A 16,463-nucleotide genomic window follows, 5' to 3' on the forward strand; every position below is an offset into this window, starting at 1 on the left:
AATTTTTGTTGTTTATAAATCACCCAGTCCATGGCACTTTGCTACTTGTCTTGACTGAGACAAGACCTGTGAACCAACTGTAATGTACGGACTGCATTACAATTCTGATTTCAACCAGTAAACTGTGCGGGGAGAAATTATGAGACAATGAGGAATATTTGGACATTGAATGTTTAATGTAAGGAATTATTTTATGTTTTTAGGTGGAATAATGGCATGGTTATGTCTCTAGTTTTAAAAATCCTTACCTTTTCTATAGACATGCTGAAATATTTATAGTTGAAAAGATGAAGTGTCTGGGATTTACTTCAAAATAATGAGCGGAGAGGAAATTGGAAGGGTTGCATATGAAATTTGCAAATTGTTCCAAGTGAACGGATTCTCTCTACTTTTGTATATGTTCATAATTTCCCATTTAAAAAGTTTTGAAAACAAAAGAAATGTTCATGTTTAGAGGCTAGCCCTAAAAAAAATGAGAAAGATACATTAGAATTTCAAAATTCAGGGTTATTTAAGAAAGAAAAATCAATATCAGAGGAAAAAATATTACTAGATTAATTGAGTTGCAAAAATTTATTTCCTTTATGTGGTATACCAAAAAATCATAATTAATTGAAAAATATAATACTTAGTGTATTAGTCTGTTTCTGTTGCTTATAACAAAATACCCGGTACTAGCTAATTTATAAAGAAAACAAAATTCATTGCTTACAGTTTTATAGGCTGGGAAGTCCAAAGTCCAGGCAACACATCTGGTGACGGTCTTGGTGGTGGTAACAGTGACCAAGGGGTCTCACATGGCAGAAAATGGTGGAGCAGAGAGACTAACCTCTCACGTGCTCTCCTTTTAGAGCCCTCAGAACCACGTCCCTGATCACCATTATTAATCCATTCACTGCAGCATGGTCCTACAATCTAATCACCTCTTCAAGGCCCCACCTCTCAATTACCGTAATAGGACTTCCCACACTCTTGACACTGTCACAGTGGGGACCAAGCCTCCCATACATTAAACTTTTGGGGGGGGCATAATTCAACCCATATTAGTAAGTAAAGGGGAGAAAACTAGTCCACCAAAGATGCAACATCCTTTAATTCATTTAGACATGAAAGAAATATGTCTGCAAGGCAACCATGGGCTGACAGAAAGCTGTGGTTTCTTAAAAATGTTATTTGTCTAACAATTTTGTGCTGTTAGCATCTTCACTACACTTACTTTCATGTACAGGAGAAATCTATGAATGGTTTGTAGAGATGTTTAGTGATACCGGTAGGACCCTGTACACTATCTTACTGGCAAAACTGTCCTCTTGCAACCCCTGCTCCTGGAAGGCAAGAAAGAGGACTCAGCCAGCTCCCAACAAGAGATATGCAGAATGGTGCTGAATAAGAGTAAGTTCTACATGCAACATCACGGTTAAACTCACCTTTCTCCAAAATGTAAACAAATCTGCTTTCACCATCTGAAATACTATGGGACTGAAAATCCTTTTGTAATGCTGAGGCAATGCCACTATTCTAGTTGATTTAGGAGAGATGCTGTAACTCAGAAACACTTAAGACACTCTGAAAACAGAAATAGAAGGGGGGAAAATGCTGTTTCCCCCCCAAATGAAATGCTCCTTTCTTAGCCTGATTCTAGTCAGTCATGAGGGAATACGGAAATGCAGAGAAAAAGAGAATTTGGGGGGAGGAGGCTGGCAAGGGGAGCCGAACCCTTAACCTGGGTGTTACCAGCGCCACGCTGTCCCAGGTGAGTAACCGGCCAGCCCCTCAGCCTGAGGATGCCCTCATGCTTGAAGTTATCTGGCCATCCCCCAAAGTGCAACTTATCCTGACGTCTTAAGGAACGGAAAAGTTGCCGAAGTCCAAGGAATGAGTCACTTTGCTCGATTTTGATGAGTAATCTCAGGTGTCATGCAACCCTGTTCCGAAGGAGAGGGGAGGGGGCGTTAGATCTGCAGAGAGAGGAAGAGAGGCCGCTCGGGATTGGATGGCGAGACCTCGAGTTCCCTAAAATTGCGTCATTTCGAAGCCAATTGGGTCCAGATGTTAGGGGCATCGACGAGTTACCGTCTCGGAAACTCTCAATCACGCCGAAAGGAGAGGAGGCGGCTAATTAAATATTGAGCAGAAAATCGCGTGGGGAGAGTGTCACGTGGGCCGCGAGGCTCGTCGAGCCCGGGATAAATACTGCGAGGACCTGGGCTGGCAAAAGAGCGCGCTCGGGACCTCGTCCTCCGCCAAGGCAACCGGCAGCGCGGGGAGCTCAGCGCGCCCAGAGCAGCCGGAGGCACCCGCGGTCCTGTCCGTCGCGGTAAGTGCCGGCGCCGTGCCAGCCGCGGCTGCCGGTGTGTCCCCGCCACGCATGTGTCGGAGGTGGCGGCTGGCAGCTCTGGGTCAGCCGCTGCGGCGAGGGACAGTGGGGATACCGGTTTCCCAAACGCCAGCACCCCTCTTTGTCTTCCACCTGCAGAGCCTCCTGGTTTGGAGGAGTAGGGATTCCCGAGAAGGGGATTTGAGAAACTTTGGGGCGTGATTCTCTTTCCAGAAGGGCACAGGCGAGACTTCAGCCCCCACACTTTTTATCTTGGTTCAACCGGGCCTGAGTTCCATTGTAGGACTGAAAATCCTGCTGCCCCAATTCTTCCATAGCCACCTCAGTGTATATATTTTTCTCTCCTCGGTCTTTTCTCCCCACACTCTTCCCAGGAATTCAACATGAAAATCCTCTTGGCCTTGGCAGTCTTTTTTCTCGTCTCCACTCAACTGTTTGCAGAAGAAATCGGAGCCAACAATGATCTGAATTATTGGTCCGACTGGTCCGACAGCGACCAGATCAAGGTAAGACCCCGGGATGGCTCGCGCCATTCTTCCTGGATCTGGTGACTGTCACCTTCTCCCGCGATAGCATCCTAGTTAGCCTGGAGGGACCGCGACCGCGACCAGAGGCGGTGGAGGCGTGCGGGCGGATGAAAGGGGACACCATCCCCCGGGTCCCGCACGGGATTTTGCACCCACGATCCAAGTTTCCTTCGCCAGGGCTGCCCCGTCCGGTCCAGGAACTCCCTGGAGTGATGCCTTCCCTGATGAGCCCAAGATCCTCGCAGGCAGAAAACCTCACAAGGTGTCATCCCCGAGTAACCGGGATGTCGAGGGCTCTAGCCCAGCTGCACTGCCAGGGCGTTCGGAAAACGCTGGGCAGGGGCAGGAGGCACGCGGGTCACTGGCAGAAGAGGGGACACGGGCGAGCTGCGAGCGGGCTAGACAGGCTGAAACGGGTGGGAAGCTAACTACCATGACATTCATTGTGCGGACCCTAGGACGCGGTTGCAAGTTCCCCTTTAGATGACTCGTAGGCCATTGGCGGGAGGGAGCGCGCCTCTGGGAAACGGCGAACGTCGCGCGTGGCAGGTCGCTTGTAAAGCGTTGTCACCCTTCCCCGTCTCAAGCCCCCCACCCCAACCCCCGCACACACGCACACACACCTGTTTGCATTCAAGGCAATAAGGGGTCTCCAAAGCCCACACCACAGACAGAACAAAGTCAGGAGGCGACGCGGCAGCGGAGTGAGGGTCCCGGCCCTGGGAGGAAGGAGCGGAATTCCGCCGCGCCTGTGGCTCACGCCGGGGCGGGCTCGCGGGAGGCGGCGGCGCGGGACACGAGCTCGGCAGGGGTGGGCGAAGGGAGGGAGAGCCCCCGGCTGGAACGCACTTAGCTCCGGCGTGGGGAGCCTGCCCCCTCTAGCCTCCCCGGGGAGCTGGCTTTCCGCCCCGGGGCTGAGGGCCCCCCGCGGCAGCCGTGGCTCGCCCGGGGCTGGAGCGCACCACCGGCATGGCTGGAGTTGCTGGGCGCCTCGATCTGGTTGCCTACACGCCGTCTGTCCGTACGTCTGTCCCCCAGGAGGAGCTGCCGGAGCCCTTTGAGCATCTTCTGCAGAGAATCGCCCGGAGACCGAAGCCTCAGCAGTTCTTTGGATTAATGGGCAAAAGGGATGCTGGTGAGATGGGCAACCATCGCTGGGGCTCTGGGGTCAAACCTGTCCGCGGTCGTTCCCGGAGCACCCAAATATCTCTTGCTCTTTGAGTAGAGATTTCACTGCAAGAGTGGTGTAAATTCTACCAGCCCACACCTCTTCAACACAGGCACATGCCCTCGAAGGGAGAGAGATCCGCTTGCAAGCCTAACTGTATTAATGGCCCAAACCATCAAGAACAGAATCAACTCTAGCTAAGCACTCCCTTGACTAAAGATCCAAACTGACAAAGGGAAAGGCACGGGCCTCCAGGGCTGGTACTCTGAATGGTCGAGTGCAAGGGGAAGCTATTGTATAGCATTCCCTGGGGTTAGATTAGATTTGGCTGCCCCAAGTCCCTTGATAGAAATATTCAGTTTCCTTGAATTCATAGCACCATCAGTGGAACGTGTAAATAAACAGTTAATGTCAATTCCTCTCTTATCAGATTCCTCAATTGAAAAACAAGTGGCCCTGTTAAAGGCTCTTTATGGTAAACATTCCTATAAATCTTTATTTTACTACTGTGAATAAACATGTAGGAAAGAAGAAAATCTTTTATGGGCTGAAACACAAGATCTTGATTATGCCTGTTTAATAAAGAGATGGATTTGCATGTCTCTTTCTAGTTAAATGGGTGGCCAGCCTTAAAGATGGGAGGTGGTATATAGCCTTACAGTTAATAATAGACCTCAGGTAGAGTGCGGTGTTGATAACAGGAGAGTGAAGGGTTCAGATCCCTGTACCGGCTTCTGTGGCCCATGAAAGACACTTAATAAATATTCTTTTTATTTGTTAAAATGTTTTGTTTTTATTATTAATAATTTAGTTAGCTTTTATGGTTCTGCTATATTTCTCCGTATAGTACATAAATGGAAAATGTTACATACTTTTAAATCAATTTATTGTACAATTTTCCTTAAAAGGTATGATGTATCTTATTTAAAACAAATCTATATGCATTTACTAATTTTATCTTTCTTTCTTCAAGGACATGGCCAGATCTCTCACAAAAGTAAGTTCAAAATTGTTTTGACATTTATCAAATGCAAATGTAAATTATACTGAATTCCACTTTTTTTACCTTATTTTCTGTCATAACTTAGGATTTCATGTTTGTAATTAAGACAATGTAAGAATGGAGACATATTACATCCAGAATATGATTGTTTAAACCTCTGATGTTTAGACATTGTATACTTACCAAAAAGATGCATTACAGTGAAAAAGAAAAAGGTTTTCAACTTTTCTTAGTTAACTTGGTAAACAGTTTTAGATGAGAATTTCAATCCTAGGATTAGAAACTTATCACATACATTCCTTTCCACCACCACCCCATACCCACTTTCACTGCAAAAATGTAGAAGCATTTGTAGACACCTTCCTACTCATCTAAGTATGCTAGGTCCCATGATGACGTCATTTATTAGGGCCATCCGGCAGCCAATTAAGTGGAGTACGTGAATATCTGAGTAGAGAATCAATACTAAATGTAAAGATGAATAGAGATGCAGTTTTTTGGTCCCATGATTGAATGGGAAACCTCAATCTATCAAAGCAAAGTGAAATTACTTCTTAGGGCAGTGAAGATGGCAGAATTGTGACACTCGAGAGTCATTAGATCCCACGTTTTCAGTTAATGGAACCGGAATTGACAGGAAGCCCCAGTGCTTCAGCTTAATTATATTGTCCTCTCATGTGACTTGCTTTGGATCTGGTTCACTGGGTGGCAGAGTAGGCCACATTAAGGTAGCTGCTCTATTCTCAACTAATACAGTAAAAAACCGAGAGAAATTCTCCCACTAGCATTATAGTAATAACCTTTCCCAAAGGTTTCATCCTTGAAAATAAATAAATCTTATTCATATTTACTTTCTAAGTATTTGACTTTCAAAGGAATTATATATAGCAAAATTCCATGTAATAAAATAAATGTACTCTATTAATACCAAAGCTAATGCACTTTTCAAAAAGAAGTATTTTTTTTAACCTAATAGAAATAGTGACCTTTTAGAAGATTACAGTAATTAAGGATAAGGATCTGACTCAACTAAGGATCACTTGCTGAGAAATACAACATATTCAGTAACAGAAGTAAATAAGCTTGGATATTTCTCTCACATACACAAATGTGAAATTGACTCCCTAAAAATCGAAGTTAGCTCAAATAACAATATTTAAAACTTTATATAACAGATAAAATATATATTAATAAAGGTTTCTTGCTCATATTTAGATATAGAATTGAGAAAAGTGCTTTCATTGTATTGTTTAAGTGTAATTCATAAGACTTATAAGGAATCTTCATTTCCTCAGGCTCTCCAAAACTTGAACTAGAAATATACTTATTATGTAGGAATATATCCAGAAGCTTACTTTATTTTGTACTGTAACAACAGTTTATTTCCTCAAAGACATACATATTAAAATACCCCTAAATGTATTTTTCCAGGGCATAAAACAGATTCCTTTGTTGGACTAATGGGCAAAAGAGCTTTAAATTCTGGTATGTATAAAATCATGACTAAAAATAGACAGCATCTCAAATCTACTTTTATTATTTTTTCCTAAGGCATAGTTTTCAAAGTATTAAAAAGGAATAGTAGAATTAAAATAAGTATTTATTGTAAAAAAAATCTAATTTCAGTACTTGTAATCAAGAATGGATTTATAGCTGATTAAGTTAATATCACCGCAATATCAGTCTATTTTTCTCAAACCACCAGGCTTTCCAGTGTCTGCCCCATTTAATCATTACCCAACCTCTGGTACTCTTTCCCATAGATCTGTTAAATAAGCCATGTGCAACCCTAGTGAACTAAGGGTGGGGAGGGTGCAGAGGGAGGTACAGGGAGGGATGAGATGGATTTTTGCTTGTTGCCAAAGTAAATTGAAAGTTTTACAAGACATTACATCTGGCAATCCTTCAACACTAAAATAAATGAATAAACAAATTCTTCATACAAATCACTTGCTCTTTATGAAGTTAAAGAAGCTCAAAATCTAAACATCCTGATAGATATTGGAAAGGATGAGAGTGATATGGTCCACTCCAGTGCCTTCAGAAAACAAACAAACAAACAAAACACACTGAAATCATCCTAGAGTATCATATATCAGTTCTGGCTCTAAAAACCTTAGAGAGAAGGGATGCCACAACTCTCTTAATCCATTTTAATTCTGAACAACTCTTTCACTTGATATAAAGGCTGCGTATTGTCTTTATTCTTTTAAGTTTCCATCCTGTATGTAAATGTCACATACATGTATCTCAAAACCCTTATTTCTTAACTCAATCATCACACTGTTTTCAAGGTTAAATAACCCCTACATCATTTTCACAGAAACTGACTTTTTGTTCAGTACATTCAGGCCTTAGCTTAGTCTCCTTGGAAAAGCTAGTCACATTCTCTTTATATTTCCTGCAGTGAAAATAGAATTAAAATAGTAATCATCTAATTAATTAGAAAGTAATCAGCAGCTGTATCTTATTTATTTATATATTTATAGTTTCTAGAAAATCTATAACTAAAATATGTTGGCTTAACTCTTAATTATCTGGATTTATGAAAAAATAATCATCCTAGAATTTTTATTGGTTCTCCACTTTCCAAATTTAGATACTTCTTTTGTATTTCCTTACCAGTGATTTTGAGGCTAAGTAAGTATAAATTTTAGAGAACTTATCAGTGTGTCTAATGAAAAACTTGCAATTGTTTTATTAGTATGTATTGTCTTCCACTTTTTGGAAATGAAATGTAAATTTAAACCCCAGTGGCTATTATTTGTATCAGTACATACTAGTCCTCACATAACTGTGATTTTCTTGATAATCATATTAGCCATCAACTTTCCATCTCCAGCATTGATATAGGTTTCAGAACATGCTCAACTTTACGAGTAATATAGATAGTATGCAATTTAGAACAGATTGAATGCTATTAAATGTACTTAAGGTTATAGGTAACACAGGCAATAATAAATAGAATTACTGTAATAAATCAAAGTCAATTTATATTTAAATCTTTGTTCCTCCATTTTAGGTAAGAAAACATAAAAGAACAAAAAGGCAAAAATGTAATCCATAATCAATCAGGGATCTTTTCATATACTCAGTTGAGACAGTTATCACGGTCTTACTCTACAGCCGTCTGATCCTAACCCTTTCATGGTCCCAGACCCCTCTGCCAATCTGATAAGTCTAGAAGCCCTCATCAGCACCTACACACACAAGTTTCCATATGGTTTCAGAGGGCTCAAGGACCAGGTAAGAAACTCTGCTTCCATGTGAAAGAGGACACTATGTTCCAGCTGAATCACTAATCTGTCTTTAGTTAGTTTACATTAACATTCATCTTACTTCTCTTAGAAACAAAGTCATGTTACCTGAAGCTTGTCAGGGACTGAACTTGTGCTAGCCATCCTACTAATTTAAACAAACCAGAAAGAAAAATGAACTGTTTCCTTCCTTCAGAACTGTCCAGTTTGGGGCTCAGACTGTTCCAAAACACTCAGCTTATTGCACACCTTCCTTAAGGGATAGTTGTATGTTGAAGATCAGTGTACAAAGGGGGAGTGATAATGCGGGAAATTCTTTTCACTGAGGAAATTGTTTAGAAAGAAGCACCTATGATTCCTACAGATCTTTCACAGATCTTTCTACTGTTTCTATTTAAATTCATTCTTTTATACAGGGCATACTGAATTTCAAAAAGCACAGTAGTTTCACTAAAACATAAATCTAAGTGTATAAAGTATTGGCTAAGATAATGAAAAATATCCTTACGTATTTTGATTACAACAGACCCTCTTACCCTTTTTTGGTTAGATCACTTTGAAATTATATATAATATAATTTTTTTGTCCAGACAAAATACTTAAACTACTTGCTAGTTATATGTTAAGTACCTTTGGAAGCAGTAGTTAATCTTTCCCAGGCCGTTAGAGTGCTAGGAGGTAAGTTAAACAGTGTTGCATTTAGGAGGCACAACTGACTTACATACAGAGAATGAGGCTGTTTTTAGTCTCAAGGACAACCCATCCTGGGAGGTATCCACAAGAAAGGAAGAGACCCTCAAACCACTAGATGCTCCTAGAACAGAGATCGGCAAGCTTTTTCTGAAGAGAACCAGATCATAAATATTTTGGGCTTTGTGAGTCATGTTGTCTCTGTAGCACTCACATTCGCCATTTGAAGGCCAAAGCAGAACATAATGAACATATGTTCATTTAGAACATAAATGAATGGATGTATCTGCGTTCCAGAAACATTGTATTTACAAGAACAAATGTTGGGCTAGATCTGGCCTACAGCCTATACTTTGTTGGCCCTATCCTAGAATAAAAGTCCCATGTTTTGCTTTTATCCTGCTATTATTCCTGGTTACTTTAGGCACTGTCCTTTCTCTAATCCACCACGGGTGACTGCCACTGCTTGAGAAAGCTGCTGAGAATCAACTTTGCAATACAGTGTGGCTATATGCTTTTGGGACACCAAGTATACGATGATGACAGCACAAGAGTTCTGTGATTAGATCACTTTCAGTCAAGGTAGAGACTGAGGCAGGACTGGAAGATGTAGAAATAAAATTTTTAGAAATACTTCGATGGAGGGAAAAAGTCATTATGAATTTAAAACTGCATGCCTTGAACTTTGCTTAACTCGCTCAGTGAATCTTCTTAAAAATCACTTTACCTCCTCTTTGTTTTCAGCAGCTTATGAAAGGAGTGCAATGCAGAGTTATGAAAGAAGACGTAAATAAACTAACGTATGATTTATTCAGCTTCAGTTGTGTCAGTGGGCAAGGAAAGGTAAAATAAGACAAGTACTATGGGGAATAATTATTTATTTAAAAACAATTGTTGTTTTGAGTTGAATATTCAAAAAAAGTGTTTTTCATATTGTGCCCATATGTGTTGTAAACATGTGCTACAATTCTAATATGAAGACTCCCTCAGAGGTAGAAATTAGTGGCAATTTCTCAACAAGGCATAGTATTCAATGAAATTGTAAAAACCTGTCAATGATATGGCCTCCAAAGAAAGATGTTATTGCTTTGAAGTAGTCACATCAGCTCTGCTGAAAGGGAAGGAAACTTCTGTACAGTCCTATGCTTTCCCTATTTGTTTTCATGATGAAAATGTACTGAGATTTTGGTATCAAACTATGTTTGTATCGCTGCAGCATGTTTCATGTTTTGTGACAATATAGAGATGTTTTTTAAAGTTTTAATGTGGTTCTAAGGTATTCATTTAATTGTATGATGTGTTGTGATAGCTAACATTTTAAATAAAATTTTTAAAATCCTGAGAATTTTGTCATATTCTTTCATTAACATTTATGTCAAATCAGTAACCTTTCTTTTAGTAGATGAAATATGTTCAAAGTTGTTTTGGCTTAAATGCAATTTGTTTCTCTCTCTTACACACACATACACACACATATATTATTTTGCTAAGTCATTTGAAATGAGATCATTCATGGAGAAAACAATTACATTTTGGAATATAAAGAGTAAGGGCTAAGTTCTGATATGTATGCCTATGATTCCTTTTTATGAGTGAAATAATAATTCATTTTAATGACGCATTTCACTGGTTATTTCCTTGTTGAGTAAAACATCAACACACGACAGTTTCAGGCCTGCTTGCAGCCCAGGAATAAATGCACCAGTGCATGAGTCTCACTGGAATTAAGATATCAAATCAAACTCTCACAAAGGTTGTCAGAAGATGACACAGAAAGATGAGGAGCTGATAATATGGCAACACTCCTATAACAAAGACAAGAACCCCTTTCCAGCATTCCTAAGGAGTGCCTGTGAATTTGCTAAGACCCGTAATGAACTGTCTTTCTAACAGAAGCATGTGCAACAGAAATAAATACAGAGCGATGAGAGGGAGGCTTGTGTATATTTATTTAAGAGGAAGGATTGATAAGTGTCCTGGGAGTCATTTCCTGATTGCACAGAGAGTGTGAGATATTAAGTGGTAAAACAATGCAGGAAAGAACTGTTCAGTAAAGAAAAACTCCATGAATTTAGCCTAGACTGGTGACGGTTGTTGATCAATAAAGCTATTTGTCAGAGAGAAGAACTAAAGTTTATTTTAACTTTTATATCTTTAATTGAATAGTTTGTTTTTTAAAAAACTTCAACTCATTTTCCTTATTAGACAATACATTTAAATATTACAAATTATATAACAGTAAGCAAAATGGAGAAAATCAGAGTCATCTAGAGCTTCACTCCCCAACAGCAACATTTAACATTTTATTGAATAATAATAATGACTATAATAAATAATCTTAATAGCTAAAAGTATATATATTTAATCATTCAAAGAAGGAAGTATTATCATTATTATTATCATCATCATTTTACAGATGGGGATATGAAGCTTAAGGAAATATTAGAGTCAGAGATTATGAGAGGATTCAGAATTGGGAAAGAATTAATGAGGGGAAAATAGCAGAGCAAATTAATATCTAGCAATCAAAGTGAATAAACAAACTGCTATATTGATACAACAGAATATTATACAGTCATTTAAAGTGACATTATGGTGTATTTAATTATGTGGAAAAACATATACAGTACATTGTTAAACACAAAGCAGTATTTCTGTATTATATATACACCTATACCCTATATTTCTGCATAGATGTTACAATGGATAAGTGGATAAGAACAGGGGTTTTGGAGTCAAAATGCTCAGTTTTGAATCCTGGCTGTATCACTTAATGGCCTTGTAATGATGGGCAAGTCTCTTCATTTTTCTTTGCCTTATTTTCCTCTCAGTAAAATCGGAATAGCGATCATATCCACTACAGAGAGCTCAGGTGGGGGTTGAGTGAAATGAAGCATGGAAAGCTTTGAGCACAATCTCTGACACACAGCAAGTGTTCCTGAATGTTACCTGTTGTCATTGTTAGCTACTCTCTGAAATGCCAGCGAGAAAATTAGTACTACATTTTAGCCACGCTAATTTTTTTTTTTTTTTTTTTTTTTTGTACGCTGAATAAGTAGCAGCGTGGGGGTGGTTTTTAAATCTTTGCCAGACAAATTAAATCTGGGGCTGTATCACAAATTGTGCAGTCTTTGTGCTGTTTATCGCTGCACTAGGTATCCCCACGGCCCCTTCCCGCCCTGAGAGTCTATGAATCTCTGCAGCATGATCCCACCGTGCTGCATAAAGACATGCCTCGGCGAGACCTCATGCGTGGCTGCTTTCCCTCTACAGTCAGAAACGCAGCAGCAAAACGCACAGCGAAAGGGAGAGAAACGTCAGCTTTAAGTTCGTGTTTATAAAACGTTTGTTGCTTTGCCCCTGTGGCTTATTTCCTTTAACTAAAATAAATTTTATTCACCTATATTCTTTCTAATATTTTATTTTGTTATGAAACAGCAAAAAGACCAAGCTATGTAATTAGTTTACCTATATTCTTTATCACTTGGGTGTTTTGTTTGTTTTGTTTTTGTATTGGTCAGGGTCCAGGGCAAAAAGAAATGATACAGAAGCCGAGTAATTTGAGGAACATTTAATCAAGGGACTAATTAGAAAGGTGTGGGCAAGGTGTAGAGAAGGCAGCAATGGAATATGGATGTCCACGCTATACCCTTGGGAGCCAGTGCAACTCCCAGGCCAGAAGGATTGAGAACGGGAAGTAAGTGTCACTGCATGCAGAGGGCCTCCTGGCAGCTGTTGTCTTCAGGAGGGGGGGGCGGAGCCAAAACAAGGTGATCAGGTATGGATGGGGGGAGGAGAGCAGGAAGGTCAGGTGTAAACACCCCAGCCTCACTCTCCTCCCACTGTTTGATCATCTGTTGGTGCCTCCCGCTGGGCAAAGCCAACTGGAAAGTAGAGGACTAGGAGCCCTTAATTCTGTCCGCACAGGTAAGCAGCACATACATGGCACCACAGCAGGTGGAGAAAGCTGGCAGGTGAATTGGGATGGGAGAAAGAAAGGTATCCAACACATCATGTGCTCCATTACCTTGAATCAAAAGGAAACTAAGAAGCAGAAATTCAAATAAGGAAATGTATAAAGTAAAAACAAAAGTCTTCCTCTGACATCCAATGCTACGCCCCACGGATATAGTTGCACATGGCCCCATCCAAACAAACAAACAAAAATAAAAATGTCATGTTTCAACTTGAGCACATGCTGAAATCTCTTCTTTTGACACAAAGTCATTATGAATGATTTTTTTTAAAGCTATATTTTTAAAGAAATTAATATGTATATTGGGATTTGTGAAAAACAGAAGAAGGGCTTTTGGTGAAACAGAAATTATTCTTATTCCTAAAAAAAAAAAGGACATGGGAAACCCCAGCAGTAAGCCACAGCCCTAGCAGGAAGTTGCAAAGGCTGCAGCAGAATGTGCCAACCCCAGAATATAGAATTGACCATTGCAGAACTCAGACTTCTCATCATCAATCCTGGATGTCATGAGACAAGAAAACTAAATATTCAAAAGAGCGGTAGCCTAAAGAATCTATACATGAAACTGATGAAGGTCAGTCAGTGTTCTGCTATATTCTGAAAGTTGTTCACTGTTCCAGTTTGCACAGTATATGGGAAATTTAGGCTGCCTTAGTCATGGGACAGGACTCTGGGACTGCAAGAATGGAGCTAAGGTTTTAACGTCTATTAGTCAATTTGAGTTTAGCAGAAGGGTAAGAAGGAAGAGATGCAGGTCTAGATCTTGCTAGGGTCAGTGGAATAAATTCAGCCATCCAGCTTCTTTCACAATTAAAGGCATTTCAAACATATAAGACCTCAGAAAGTGTATGCCCACTTTCTTTGAAAGAATTATTAGATGATTTACTTTGGCAAAAAGAAAACTAAATCTGTGAGGAAGTAATTAACAAGAAACGTGGTAAACAAAGTAATCATTTAAAAAATATTGCTAAATTGAGTTGTGTATGTGTATGTGTGTTAAATAAACAATCTGTAAATAAAATTCCACAAGATGTCAACATGGGAATTAGTTGGGGGAGAAGAAAAAACAGTATAAAAGGGAATAGATGCATATTAAATATCTTGCCTTGTTAAGAAGCATAGGCCATAGATATTCTAGACAAAGGCTAAAACTAAAATAATAGATGAATACATAACTATCGAAGCATAAATGGGAAAATGTTGGAAAACACAACCTAAACAACAGAAGGCAAGAAAGCTTTAGAAAAAAATATCTTGGTAAATAAAAAACAGAAAAAATTCAATCAAAACCTATCCATATTTACAATAAATGTGAGCAGTTTTATCTATTAAAAGACAGATACGTCATGTTTGTAAAAATAAAATCCAAAGAAAAGTAAATAGAAAATAGTTGAAAATAAAGGAATGTGTTAAAAAAAAAAAAAAAAAAAAAAACTGCCAAATACTAACATAATGATTCTATAGCATAATGATCAATATTACTATCAATCAGACAAAACAAGATTTGGGGTAAAAATTTGAGGGAATCAAAAAGAATATTTAATATTGATAAAAGGAATTATCTACTAAGAAGACATAACACCAGGGGAGTGCTGGGGCACAGCAAGGATAGCTGATCTGCCCCCCCAATCAGCACAGGAACACTCAGAGGAGACTGGTCAGAAATATAGAATTGCATGGCGTACAGTTTGATGAAAAGACTCAGGCCCAGACCAGAGTTTCTATACAACCCAGATGCACCAGATTTCCCTAGACCTGGAAGTACATATAAAGTTAACCATTAAAACCTGAGCTACACAAAAAGCCTTCCCTAGGGAATCAGCAGCAAAGCAAGAATTTAGCTCAACCACAGAGCTCAAGTACTGGTCTCCACAGGAAGTTCTCCCATTTTAGAAGTAAGCAAAGGACAACAAATTAGTTCCAGGGCAGAGTTTAAGGGGTGGGAACGCAAATAATCCAACACAGAACTGAAAGAAAAAACAAAGTACCCACAACCAGAGACAAAGTTTGCTATTAACTAGTAAAAGTCTCATTTCACCAAAGAACACTTATAACACCTGGAAGGACTGAAAGTCCCATGGGCCAGAAAGAGGGGAGGGCTGGGAGCCTTGGCCATGCCCCCCCAACACCTGCAGCCAGCCCAGTGACAACCACCAAACCACCACAGGAAGTGCCCCAGGTTCCCAAACTGGGGTCATAGGGGGCAAGGGCTTTTGCCACACCCTCCTGACATCTGTACCCAACCTGGCAATGACCAAGCCACCACTCGAAGCCCCCCAGTCTCCCCTGTGGGAATGACAGGGGGACCACAGGCCTCAATCCCACCCCTCCTCCTTCCTCCTTCTTCCATCCCATTTCCTACCCCTTCCCCTCTCCCCCTCCCTCACAACTGCTCCACAACAACATCATAGAATGTAAAAACATAATATTAACAAAATTATAAAAAAAGAAGACATAACAGTAATAAACCTTTTTTAGTGAGGCATATTCAAAATACATAAAGTGAAAGCCAATAGAAATATTTAAAAGTATTAAAAAATACAAAAATCTTTAATAATTGTGAGACACTACACTTTTTTAGATTAGCCAAAAATTGAACGTAAGTAAGAATCTTCATGAAATATGAGTAGACATACAGAGAATTAAGACAAATAGGCATACATAATTAAAAATCTTCATCTCTGATAAATATAGATGTAAAAAATGCTCAAAAAAATTATTAGCAAACCAAATTCCACAGCACATTAAAAGGATCAAACACAATGATAAAGTGGAATCTATCCCTGGGAGGCAGAGATAGTTCAACATATGCAAATCAACTACTGTGGTACCACATTAACAGAATGAAGGATAAAAATCATATGATTATTTCAATAGATGCAGGAAAAGCATGATAAAAACTCTTATCAAATTAGGTACAGGAGGAATGTACTTCAACATAGTAAACGTCATGTATAACAAGCCCACAGTTAATATCATACTCAGCAGTGAAAAGCTGACAGCTTTTTTTCTAAGATCAGGAACGAAATAAGGATGCCCACTCTAACCATTTCTATTCAGTATAGTACTGGAAGTCCTAGGCAAAGCAATTAAGCAAGAAAAAGAAATAGAAGGAGGAAGTAGAATTGTCTCTGCTTGCAGATGGTATGATCTTATATAGAGAAAACCCCAAAGGCTCCAACAAAACACTGTTAGAACTAATTAACAAATTCAGTAAAGTTGCAAGATACAAAATTAACATACAAAATCAGTTGTTTTTATACACTAACAATAAACTATCCAAAAAAGAAATCAAGAAAACACCATAGAAATACAATACACTTCTCGAATTCAACTCATGGGAAGGAAGATGGCGACGGGTCTGAGCGGCCGTGCCAGGAGACAGCGCGATCCTGTGAGCCGTGCGCTGTGATACCAGAGTATTGATTGCATTTCCAAGAGCAACAAAAGGCGAATAATTCTTTCAACAACGATCCTACATCGACAAACAAGCGGCAGCAGGTT

The 16,463-nt window shown here is 39.6% G+C and overlaps 1 protein-coding gene across 6 annotated transcripts; it reads left to right on the plus strand.

Annotated features, from left to right (window-relative positions):
• The first annotated feature begins 2,092 nt into the window (after positions 1–2,092).
• TAC1 (tachykinin, precursor 1) lies at positions 2,093–10,325 on the plus strand. 6 transcript variants are annotated; one of them, XM_008594904.1, is made up of 7 exons: positions 2,093–2,317; positions 2,713–2,844; positions 3,904–4,000; positions 4,464–4,508; positions 5,007–5,030; positions 6,468–6,521; positions 9,728–10,325. In XM_008594904.1, the coding sequence occupies exons 2-7, from the start codon at positions 2,722–2,724 to the stop codon at positions 9,775–9,777; spliced, it is 393 nt and encodes a 130-aa protein (XP_008593126.1). In that variant the 5' UTR covers positions 2,093–2,317; positions 2,713–2,721; the 3' UTR covers positions 9,778–10,325. The 6 variants fall into 6 exon arrangements, with proteins under 6 accessions (XP_008593126.1, XP_008593130.1, XP_008593128.1 ...); XM_008594905.1 differs by having other exon boundaries at positions 2,156–2,317; positions 9,731–10,325; XM_008594908.1 differs by lacking the exon at positions 6,468–6,521.
• The last annotated feature ends 6,138 nt before the right edge of the window (positions 10,326–16,463 follow it).

The sequence above is a fragment of the Galeopterus variegatus genome, unplaced genomic scaffold (genome assembly GCF_000696425.1).
Source record: "Galeopterus variegatus unplaced genomic scaffold, G_variegatus-3.0.2 Scaffold11847, whole genome shotgun sequence".
NCBI classification, from domain to species: Eukaryota; Metazoa; Chordata; class Mammalia; order Dermoptera; family Cynocephalidae; genus Galeopterus; species Galeopterus variegatus.